We start from the raw sequence: 12,150 nt of genomic DNA, 5'->3' as shown, positions 1-12,150 counted from the left end.
GCCCATGAAGTGATGGGACCAGATGCCATGATCTTTGTTTTCTGAATGTTGAGCTTTAAGCCAACTTTTTCACTCTCCTCTTTCACTTTCATCAAGAGGCTCTTTAGTTCCTCTTCACTTTCTGCCATAAGGGTGGTGTCATCTGCATATCTGAGGTTATTGATATTTCTCCCAAATGTCAATCTTTATTCCAGATTGTGCTTCTTCCAGCCCAGTGTTTCGCATGATGTACTCTGCATAGAAGTTAAATAAGCAGGGTGACGATATACAGCCTTGATGTACTCCTTTTCCTATTTGGAACCAGTCTGTTGTTCCGTGTCCAGTTCTAACTGTTGCTTCCTGACCTGCATACAAATTTCTCAAGAGGCAGGTCAGGTGGCCAGGTATTCCCATCTCTTTCAGAATTTTCCACAGTTTATTGTGATCCACACAGTCAAAGGTTTTGGCATAGTCAATAAAGCAGAAATAGATGTTTTTCTGGAACTCTCTTGCTTTTTCCATGATCCAGCGGATGTTGGCAATTTGATCTCTGGTTCCTCTGCCTTTTCTAAAACCAGCTTGAACCTCTGGAAGTTCACGGTTCACATATTGCTGAAACCTGGCTTGGAGAATTTTGAGCATTACTTTACTAGCATATGAGATGAGTGCAATTGTGCAGTAGTTTGAGCATTCTTGGCATTGTCTTTCTTTGGGATTGGAATGAAAACTGACCTTTTCCAGTCCTGTGGCCACTGCTGAGTTTTCCAAATTTGCTGACATATTGAGTGCTGCACTTTCACAGCATCATCTTTCAGGATTTGAAATAGCTCAACTGGAATTCTATCACCTCCACTAGCTTTGTTCATAGTGATGCTCCCTAAGGCCCACTTGATTTCACATTCCAGGATGTCTGGCTCTAGGTGAGTGATCACACCATCGTGATTTCCGGGTCATGAAGATCTTTTTTGTACAGTTTTTCTGTGTATCCTTGCCATCTCCTCTTAATATCTTCTGCTTCTGTTAGGTCCATTCCATTTCTGTCCTTTATCGAGCTCATCTTTGCATGAAATGTTTCCTTGGTATCTGTAATTTTCTTGAAGAGATCTCTAGTCTTTCCCATTCTGTTGTTTTCCTCTATTTCTTTGCATTGATTTCTTGGAAGGCTTTCTTATCTCTCTTTGCTATTCTTTGGAACTCTGCATTCAAATGGGTATATCTTTCCTTTTCTCCTTTGCTTTTTGCTTCCCTTCTTTTCACAGCTATTTGTAAGGCCTCCTCAGACAGCCATTTTGCTTTTTGGCAGTGTTTTTTTTTTTTTTTTTCCCTTGGGGATGGTCTTGAAAGTTGTGTAAAGTTGTGTCACACAATGCCTGTCTGTAGTGAATAATGAACAGAAGTTTCATGTGTTCTCTAAGTGGTAAGGCCTGTGGTTAGAACTTCAGCTGCTTCATTGTTTCCCAAGGTATCTCCTGCCGCTTTGTTTAGTCATGTCCTTCGCTGCAGTCCAGCAGACTAGTAGTTTTCCAAATGTGAACCCCAGACCAGCATCACCTCATCACCTGGGAACTTGTTAGAAATGCAGATTATTGAGCCTCATCCCGTATTTACTAACTGAGGAATTCTGGGAAGGGGTGCCAAGAGATGTGTGTTTTAACAAGACTTTCCAGGGAATTCTGAGGTTCATTAAAGTTTTGGAGCCCCTAAAATAGACTATATCAACCCACCAAACCACTACCTGAGCCATACTTCCCAGATTGATTTGGGAGATGCTGGAGGCAGCATGGAATATTATTGCATTGAGATAATCATCAACAGAAAAGAATTATTACACTATTTTATTACTTGTGAGTAGTAAGATTTTAATTAACTCACTTCATTTTTCTGAACTTCAGTTTCCTGCCCTGTAAAATGGAAATACAGCATATTCTGCAATGATTCAGTAAGGAGGTCCCTCAAAAAGAACAAACAAAAAAAAAAACATAATAAACCTCAATCAGCAGTCACCTTCCAAAAACAAGTATTTCAAAAAGAAAAAGGAAAGTTAATAGTTGTTCAATTTCACATGCATAATGTGAAATGAACATAATGTTTTATTTAAACAAGGTGCGTATCAAGTCGCTTCAGTCATGTCCAGTTCTTTGCATTCCTATGAACTGTAGCCCACCAGTCTCTTCTGTCCATGGGATTCTCCAGGCAAGCATACTGGAGTGGATTGCCATGCCCTTCTCCAGGGGATCTTCCCAACCCAGGGATCAAACCTGCATCTCTGTCTCCTGCATTGGCAGGCGGGTTCTTTACCACTAGCACCACCCAGAGTAAATAAACTCTATAGATTACTAATGGAAGCTCAACGTAATCAATTAAAAAGCCTTTCCCCCTTTACCATTTGAGTTACATATAAAAGCCTGTTGAAACACATATTAGAAGCCTTCACCTTTGACCTTTGCTGCTAACACAGTTCACATCCTTTAAAGGAAAACAGACAAGGGGGGAAAATAAATGTAGCCCAGTTGACCAGCCAGCCACCAAACCCAGCAGCCCCTAGATGCTTTTGTTCCCAGCCGGAAGGATTGAAACCCAACACTCTTCTGCATACTGAAGATTGTATTACTGTAACAAATTTCTTTAATTTCAATTTGAGTTGTGAAACATCCTTATTACAGGTGTGACATCAATAATATCTTTCCTGCCCTGCCTATATTATAGGGTTGTTCAGATACATGAAGATGAATCATATCTCAGTTACAATTTTTGGGTCTTAAGTAATAGAAAACCCAACTCATGCTGTCTTATACGAAAAAGAGAAAGAGAGAGAGAGTGAGGTGTATTATCTGTTTAGCATCAGCAAATCAGGCATACGGGATACAGACACTCTCAGCAGGTCATGGATTCTCTGTGTCTCCCAGTGTTGGTTTGTTTTCAACTTAGGATCACCTCTTGCAGCTGGAGCATCTCAACAAATTCATTAGACTCAGGGCCACATACTTCTGGGTACAAACCCAGTGGAAATGTTTGAGAGTCTTTAGTATGCCCACCTGAAGGCTCATGACATGCCATTGGTTCTGAAATGGGCGTGTGTCTGTCACTGAAACAAACTCTGTGTCAGGATTGCTCTGCTTGACTCCGGCCACATCAGAAGCACAGTAACTGAGAGAGGGGAAGTGGTGCTTCCTTAAATAGAATTATTGCTAGCGGGGCTGTTGAAGGTTCAAATCGCAGATGTTTATTGACAATGTTACAGTTAATAGGACTTTACATTAGTTCTAATCTTAGTGATGTATTTAAATCAAGACACTTATCTCCATCCTCATTAAGGACATTTTGCAAGCCTCCAGGTACTGCCCCTCCCCCGCACTGAGAAGGTCTTCTTTTATGAGTGTAGAGAACTATAGGGGGAGGGGGCTGTTTCTGTTCTTAGCATGGCATAGTGAGAGAGACCTGAGTCCAGTTCCTGCTCTGTCACCTGTTCACTGGGTGAATTTGTGTTAATTTCTTAACCTCTCTGTGCCTTATTTTCCGAGCTTGAGATACATGCTGATCCCACTGGACTACTGGAAATGGAAAAGTCAATATGTAAATTACTTAGCCTTAGCTACTAGATAGGGGAGCCTGGTGGGCTACTGTCCATGAGGTCATCATGAAAGAGTCGGACAGGACTTAGGGACTAAACAACAATAAGCTACTAGGCACTGCTCACTAAATTCCCTTCTCATGCATAAAAATGGGACATCTGTCATATAAGTGGTCCCGGGTACCATGGGAAATGTTTCCATATCTCAGGTGCTTGAGCCTGCTGCTCTAGCAAGAGACCTCTATAAATAGAGGTGGAAGCCTTAGAGCAGGAAAGGGACTCAAGACGTATAGTCCCATGCAGTTCCCATCTTCACAATGGTGTTGTAGATTGAATCATCTTATTGATGATACAGGAACACATTGAGTTTTAAGTGTCATAAAATGAATTTCATTCAATCAGTGTTTATTTCTTGAGTTCTCACCACAATTTTCTTTCCTTGTTTTTTTCTTTTTTTCTTTTTGTATCATATTTATATGAAAAGATGGATGTTAGCTTAACCTATTGTGGTAGTCATTTCATAATATATATAAATTGAACTATCATGCTGTGCACCTTAAAATTTTACAATGATATGTATCAATTATTTCTCAATAAAACTGGAAACAAAATAAAATATACAAAAATTAATTATAAAAAATATTGGCAGTAGATATATTTTAAGTCTTTACTAAAATAAATATACTGTATTATTAATAATAGCTTGTTGTGGTTAGGTTTTATTATCTATGTAGCAATGGAGGCCTCTTAAAAATATGATACACAAATTTTCCCATTTCAACAGAACAAAAAGCATTACATAATCATCTAGTTTTGGAGAATCATGATCTCAGTATTCATCCTTTACTTTTAGACTTGCTAAGAAGAAATAATCCAAGAGAAAAAAGAATCACCCTGTCAGCACAGCCACCTTAATTCTACTCCCTGGGCCCAGAATTCAGCTCAGTACAGAGAATTTGTGTCTAACTCTTAATTCCTGTCCGCTTCTCTTCCCTGGAAAGTCACCCCACTCACCCTTTGACCACCCACACCACCCATAGTCTGTTCAACTATTATTTTCAAGTTCCTCGTTGTTTTGAATTCTCTTGCATTTTGGCAAGTCATGTGTTTCCTGCATTTTTGTTGTTCAAAATTCTTCCTTACACCTATTTATATTGACACTGAAAATTTAAGGTGACACCTTGTAACTGTGTGGGTGTTAAGAAGCATCAGTTAAATGAAGTTACATAAAAATGTTTCTGGTGTATATATCAAGTGTTTTATATGTGTTACCTACTACTTTTAGTTCTGGTTTTATCATGAATTCATCTGGAATTAGGCTTCTATTGTGAGCACAATTTAGTAATTCATCCCCTAATACTATTTCAGCCCTAGTTCAGTTTAGATTTTTTAGGTATTTTTAATCAAGACTGTAAATTATTTAAAGGGGGAGGTCATGCTTTCCATTTCTCTGCATGCTCTATGTGGAAATCATGAAAATGGTTCTAGCAACAATCTATTATACCATTACATCATTACAGCCATCCTCTTGGAGGGGATTATTATACCATTTAGTAGATGAAAAACTGAAACTCACAGTTTATAGTGGCAGAACCACAGTTCAAATTGAGAGCATGTGGACACAAAGCCAGTTCTCTTAATCATGAATATCCAAACTACAAATCATAGGACCTTGTGTAAAACTCACCAGTGAAGGCTTTCTGTTTTGAAAGTCTCGTTTGTTTCTTCCCCCTTGCAGATGGACCCCCATGAGAACATCTTACTGAGCACTCTTGAGATAAAAAATGAAATGGCCACCTCCGAGGCTGTGATGGGACTTGGAGACCCAAGGAGCACAATGCTGGCCTATGATGCCTCCAGCATCCAGTATCGGAAAGCCGGGTTGCCCAGGCATAGTTTTGGCCGAAATGCCCTGGAACGGCACGTGGCACAGAAGAAAAGCCGCCTGCGGAGACGCGCCTCCCAGCTGAAAATCACCATTCCCGACTTGACTGATGTGAATGCCATAGATCGGTGGTCCCGCATATTCTTCCCAGTGGTTTTCTCCTTCTTCAACATCGTCTACTGGCTTTATTATGTGAACTAAAACATTGCTTCCCATGGGAAGCAAGGACTAGATTCCTCCTCAAACCAGATGTACAGCCTGACATAGAACTTGGAAAACACATCAATCCAGGACAAAAGTGATGCTAAAATACCTTAGTTGCTGGCCTATCCTGTGGTCCAATTCATACCATTTGGGTTGCTTCTGCTAAGTCATGAAAATGCTAAGGTCCTCGGGGTTTTCCAGTTAAAATGCAAGTGATTTGTACACGTGCTGGCAAGACTGAATCTGTGTTCCACCTTATCTGCTTAGTACACAGCCTATACGGAGGGGAATAATTTAGATGGTATTCCAGAAGGCTCAGTAGTGTCATCAGTCATCTTGCTGAGATGTGGTCATATCCAGATACTCCCCATTTTCATTCCTAAGGTTGTCATGCGGTCTTCCATGCCATGCAAACATCCTTACTGAAGACAATATCTGCCTGTCTTATTGAGGTGATGATGGTGCCATAGGAAGTTAATTCCCACCGGATTCTAGAAGATTCTTATGTAATTCAAACAAGATAGGGAGAGTCAAGACAGAGACTCAGGAAACCAATTTGGCCAGGCCATGTTTGCTTGAGCTTGGGAATCAACACTGACGTCTTCCATTTTGACGTTTAGAGACGGGGAGACTTCTAAACATTATCATGCCTGGTGGCCAAAAGAAATTTTTCTATAATGCTATTTCTGAGGCAGTTAAAAATAAGAGTTAATATCCCGGAACGGAGTGGAAAATTCAGAGACAACGGTTGTAACAAAATTAAAGCACGCAAGCAGCATGACCCTTCACCCATTATAAGCATGTGGTCCACACATTCTGTGTTCAGTGGCAGAAGGTAGAGTGAAAGAGATTTCTTTCCCTCCAAACTCACAAGCTTTTGACAGCATACCTGAAGAAGTTTTTATAGTGTACCTGATCAAAAGACAACCCCTAAACAGAAATGTTAGCAGAATTAGAAGCATCTTAGGTTACACTGGGAGTGATCCCAATATATGAATATAAAGCACAGACAGAGCTAGCAGACAAGATGCTTTTCTCTGACTCTACAACATTTTCCTGCAGTTTATTTCTGAATTTAATAGGGTATTTCAAAAGAAGGATTTGTTCATTTCTTTAGCGGGCTTAATGGTCTTTTCCAACTTTTCTTGTTTCTGAAATTCTGATTATATTCTTAAGAGACAGACAGAGTAAGTCTTTGGAGAGATTTTAAGAGAACTGTATTTCTTTATGTACAATGAAGTTCACCTTTGTCTTTCATGGCAAACAATACTCAAGAGATTATGTGCACAAATAGGTTTAGTTGTTGATTTGGAGAGTTTGATTTTTTTAGGGTGCTTTCGTTGTATATGTTGCAGTCTGCCTAATCAAATAGGAAGTCATGGAAAACAGAAGAACAACAAAGCCATAGTACATGGTGAATGTTATGAGCCTCAGTTGATACTGCAGAAAAATATATAGCTGATAATCAGGCAGGCATGATATATTACTTTTATTCAATTTTTAAATTATGTCATTGTGCTTCTTTCTATACTAATTGGATATATGCATTCATATGTTGGACAAAGAGAAAAGAATAAGCTCAGATATTTTATTTCTATCAATGTGAAGTTCATATTTTGCCTTTCTCAGAGGAAATAGTGAATTCCTCATTTTTCCTTAAAGTTAAATTTGATTGAAACTTTTCTTAGAGGATGACTTTGCTATTTCTATTTAAAAAAACAGCACTTCTTTTTAGAGTAACATCCCTAATTGTGCGTAGCAGCTAAGGCCAGTATCCGCCTGTGGATAAATGTATGTTTTCTTTCCCTGATGATTCAGCAGCTTAGAATATGATGGAGTCCTGCTGCCCTTCTATTCTTCACTGTCAGAGGGAAAAAAAAAAAGTTTAGCATCCTTCTGAAGTTGTCCCCCAGATAGGATGTGTTTTTTTTTTTTTCCACCAGCATAGGGAGCTCTGGCCCTTATATTTTTGTTTATACACCTGAACACCTCTGAGTATGATCTTTGGGCAGAATCCAATCGATGCGTTGCCCATGGGCTCAGAGCAGAGATTCCTCGAGTTTCTCCAGGGACACACTTTCCCCTGGGCAGTCATTTTGAGACATCACACTAATAAAAGTGCCTGCCCCTTGTCACTAGGGGTTAAAGTTTGAGTAGCATATATCAAGAAGGAGCATATTGATAACTCAGGTTCACAACTCCAAAATGCCATTCTGGAAAGGTTTTTCTAGAGACAACTCGGAGCTCCAGCCTAGAAGTGGTTCTTATCTGCAATTACCGTAAAAGCCATAAAAATCCTTGATATTGTTATATGGTTCCAACAAAATTTTGATGTCCAGGAAAGTCAACAGAGAAATCTAGATCAAAGTGGACAGAAGAAGCAACTTAGCTGCATGAGCTTCAAAAGCATATGACCAGGGATTCATTTCTGACTGCAGTGTTAGGAAAAATCTTGGGGAAAGGAAAAAGATGGGACAGTGGAATAGAAACCCTAGAGTAAAATCCATTGATTGGCATTTAGTAACCGTATAGGTAGAAAAACCTGACTCATCCCACCCAGAGATAACAGTAGATATAGAATTTATTCTTAAACAATTGTTTGTTTTGTAGTTGAACTGAATTTTAGTTACCAGATTGGGGGAAGGGGAAGGGAGGGGAGCTAGATCTTTAAGTCTTTAAAAGAGACCAGTCAGCTTGGCATCCAGGACCACAAAAGTATGTTTTGGCAATTCTGATATAGCATTACTATCAGCTTATACATATATGTATAGTTTTTCTTTTGTTTATGAAGTAGCCAGATAGCCAGCAATTAAGGTGTTTTTCATCTCTGTGAAATTCATAGGTAAATTCTGACTCTAAAAGGCACACTCTCAATGAAATCTTTGATCTCAATCTGTATATATATATACTGTACATGACTGCTAGTAGGTATGAAATGCATTTTCAGAATTGAAAACTCATGCAACATAATCATGTGTTTGCATAAGGAATGTTACAATTCTTTCTACTGCAATTTAATAACAGGGAAAAAGACGTAAGCAGTGCCATCTAGACCTTTCCTCATTTCTTCAAAAGCAGTGCTAAGTGAAAAATAGTAATAATAAAAAATGGTTTAGGAACCAAAAGACTTTACATTCTAGTATTAGGAACACACAAAAAAAATCTGTCAGCTTACAAAAGCACAACGCATAGAGAAAGTTCAGTGGGGATGCATAATGGAGAAATGAATCACGTTTGTTTTAAGCAAGACCTGCATTAAATTGTCTACTAAGACAATTTCCATTTTCTATAGGTAACTGTGTTCCAATTTTATGATTGAATTCATACAAAAACAGCCAACAAACAGGTCTTACCACATATTTACATGTATATATGTGTATATATAGATCCATATAAACATACATACATATATATGCATTCATATGTTGGAAAACAAAAGGAATAAGCTAATATGTTTTATTTCCTTCATTAAACCAATGTATGAATATTTTTAATTTGGCAGCCGACAAATCAACATATTGAAACAAGTAATACAGGGTACTGAGCATTTCTCTATCAGCGAATCAATGCCTACAGTTCTTATGAACCACTGCACAGTTTGACACTCTAATAGTACTGTACCTCAGAACATGGAAATCAACTAGTTCTCACATTGCTTGTCTACTTATTCTCTTTTTCAAGGAAACAACTAGCATTGTTCAATGGTGATTTAAAAGCAAAAATGTCTTAAGAAAACAGAAAATGATAAAAAAAAAATATATATATATATATATTCCTCCCAAGAGGAGGAAAAAAAATAACTAAACCCCACCATGTTGGTTAGGGCAGATACTCTCAACTGTAGCAATCATACCATTTTGCTAAATGTACAGAGTCCATGTAATGTGAGCAACCATAACTTTCACTGAGCGTGTGTAAATATTAAAACAGATTTCTTAAATATTTTTAACTTCTAATTTGTATTTTATGGTAAGGCAATGTGCAAATTCTGTTTATGGCTTAAGTTGCTGTGTTATTATGTAAATAATTAAACATGCTGTAAATGAATAGTCAATAGATACAAATCATTGTTTAGTTTTTTTCTTTTTTAGTTTTTATTTAATTTTTACTAAGTAAAAATAGTTACTGCAGCCCCAGCAGAGAAATTAAAACACTCTTTTGCATAAATGCTTTGGGATCCCAGACAGAAGGGTTTTAATTCGCTCTCTCTCACACACACACACACACACACTTTTTCTTGCCACTCCCACTCATACCCCATCTATGGGAAACACTGTAGTGTTTATAACAACCAAGAGATAGCCTTAGAAATGGCAACTTAGAAATGGGAAAAGCAGAAATGATCATTGATTACTTGATAGATCTTTTTATACATAAGAGTTTAAGAAACCAAAGTTCATAACTTAAATCTCAATTTTCAAAGACTAAAAGTTTATATTGATGGCACTACAGGAAAAACAAATGCTTATTATATACCTGCTCCAGATATATGTTACACAATAGCACATAGAGAAGACTTTTTTTTTTAATAATAGCATTTGTCGTTAGATAGCATTTTTCCTTTTAACCAAAGACTCCATAATTATTTTAAAAAAAGAAAGAAAAATGGAAAAGTGAGGGAAAATAGGAGAAAAAAAGACACTGCTTCACACCAAAGGTTTAAAAAATATTTTCCAAATATACGAGGGACATTGTAAAAAAAGTAGTAAGGACCCAACAGAATGCTAATTAAGATACTGCCCTAAGGAAATAATTTAAGGGAAAAAAATATTAAACATCTATTAGTTATTTGAAAGTTGAAGTAAAACATTTCTGTAGATATATAGATGTGTGCAAAATGCTAATATCAGATTTTAATTTGCTTTGAGAATTTGTTTTGTGATAAAGTTAAATGTGATCCAAAATGAACAAAAACAAAAACTTGTGTTTTTTTTAACTTGAAAGCCAAATCTCTCTCTCTTGTCACGTGTCATTATTCTGATGCCCATATCTGTGTCCTGGCACCATCTGAAGCAAGTTGACAGTTCCATCAGCTTGTATCTTTCTCTTTTTATTTCAATAATTTGTGTTCAATGGTCATTTTAAGTGTATTAATTCAAACAGTGTTGAAAATAATTTAAATTCCATGACATTTTAAAGTTTTTATTTGCATGGGTGTTTAAATAGTTCCATTTTAAATATTGTCCCTGCACAGTTCTGAATTGTCCTTTTCTAACAAGTGATATTCTAGTTTCTTCACAATGTAGTGATTTTCAGCCTTACTAATTACCTTGTAGCCTTTCTTAATATGCACATAATGCACATTTTCCAATGGCTAGAAAATGCAAAATACAAGTGGATATCATTGCATCTATTTTCATGTCTTTCTAAAACAGGACTACTACAATCTCTGGGATACATGAGATAGTAACAAATGAGGATTATAAATGAGTAGCACATAAGAATTATTTTCTTGAATTTAAACTTATTACAGCCAGTTTCAGCATGTAAATATATAATAATGTTGACTAGTGTGTAATTCTTGAACTAAGAAGTATAAATAAAACTTAAAAAGATGTGTGTATAAGTGGTCTCATTGAGTTCAGAAATTTTTTGAACTATCAATATGAGTTCTATTGTAGAAGTATAGCTTTTGCAAAAAGCAGTGAAAAATTTGGACACTTGGGATTGGCTGTAGGGCAGTCTTGAGTTTGCACTATGACTTGTCACAATCATATTACATGTATGATTGTACAGCTATTTAATCTATCTTACTCTCAGTGTTCTTATCTGAAGTGAAGATTTAATTGTACCTCCTTCACAGAGCTATTTTATAGTTGAAATGAAAATCCATAAGAAGTCTTTTATAAAATTATGAAATATTATGACATTTCCCATGCAGAGTATTTCTCTAAACCATGAGATCCACCTCCCAGAATAATACCGGTTTAGTGAGAACAATTTTCAGGGATATCATGAGACACAATCAATCCACCAGTCTTGATTTCCTAAAGCGGATAGCCCAAAACACATTCGTATCTCTTCAAGTCTCTGTATAAAAACATTAGCCAAATATGCAGCCTTCTCCTATATTACCCTCTACAGCATCATCCCTCTACATGAACTAGAACAAGGAGTGGTCGTGGGATGACAACTTCCAGACAAGCCCCAGATGACTAGGTTTCTTTGGCAGGTCTTCTAACCAATGTCTTCATTTGTGCCTGCCCTGATCTTTTTCTTTCAGGTAGCCAGCTAGATTATTACTATTTATCTACATATTTATCTTTCCATTTCAGAGATTTGTATTGGATAGAATGGAAACACTGCTGGAAGAGACTCAGAGATGATGCTTAGCACCCCACAAATACTGAGGAACATGAGTGTCTTTCAGGGTAAGGAGAAAGGGAGGGATGCCTTCTTTGAGTCTGGGCAGGAGAAAAGCAGCATGTTTCATGGACACAGAGACCTGCACACGTTCAGCGGTGGTGACGTGGGGAAATGGCAGACCTCAGGGCAGATGGCACAGTGAGGC

At 37.4% G+C, this 12,150-nt stretch overlaps 1 protein-coding gene across 3 annotated transcripts in view; it reads left to right on the top strand.

Moving 5' to 3' along the window:
* GABRB2 (gamma-aminobutyric acid type A receptor subunit beta2) overlaps window positions 1–11,205 on the top strand; it is a 293,693-nt gene extending 282,488 nt beyond the window's left edge. For 2 of the 3 annotated variants that reach the window (XM_024994535.2, XM_024994536.2), the window contains one exon: window positions 5,289–11,205. In XM_024994535.2, the coding sequence (XP_024850303.1) occupies window positions 5,289–5,636 (348 nt within the window). In that variant the 3' untranslated portion in view covers window positions 5,637–11,205. The remainder of the gene's footprint in view (window positions 1–5,288) is intronic. The other variant, NM_001192760.2, reaches the window with a different exon arrangement.
* Window positions 11,206–12,150: the final 945 nt, after the last annotated feature.

This window comes from Bos taurus, chromosome 7, assembly GCF_002263795.3.
Source record: "Bos taurus isolate L1 Dominette 01449 registration number 42190680 breed Hereford chromosome 7, ARS-UCD2.0, whole genome shotgun sequence".
Classification (NCBI taxonomy): domain Eukaryota; kingdom Metazoa; phylum Chordata; class Mammalia; order Artiodactyla; family Bovidae; genus Bos; species Bos taurus.
The sequence above is the reverse complement of the archived record's forward strand: the minus strand, read 5'-3'. Positions and strand labels throughout refer to the sequence as shown.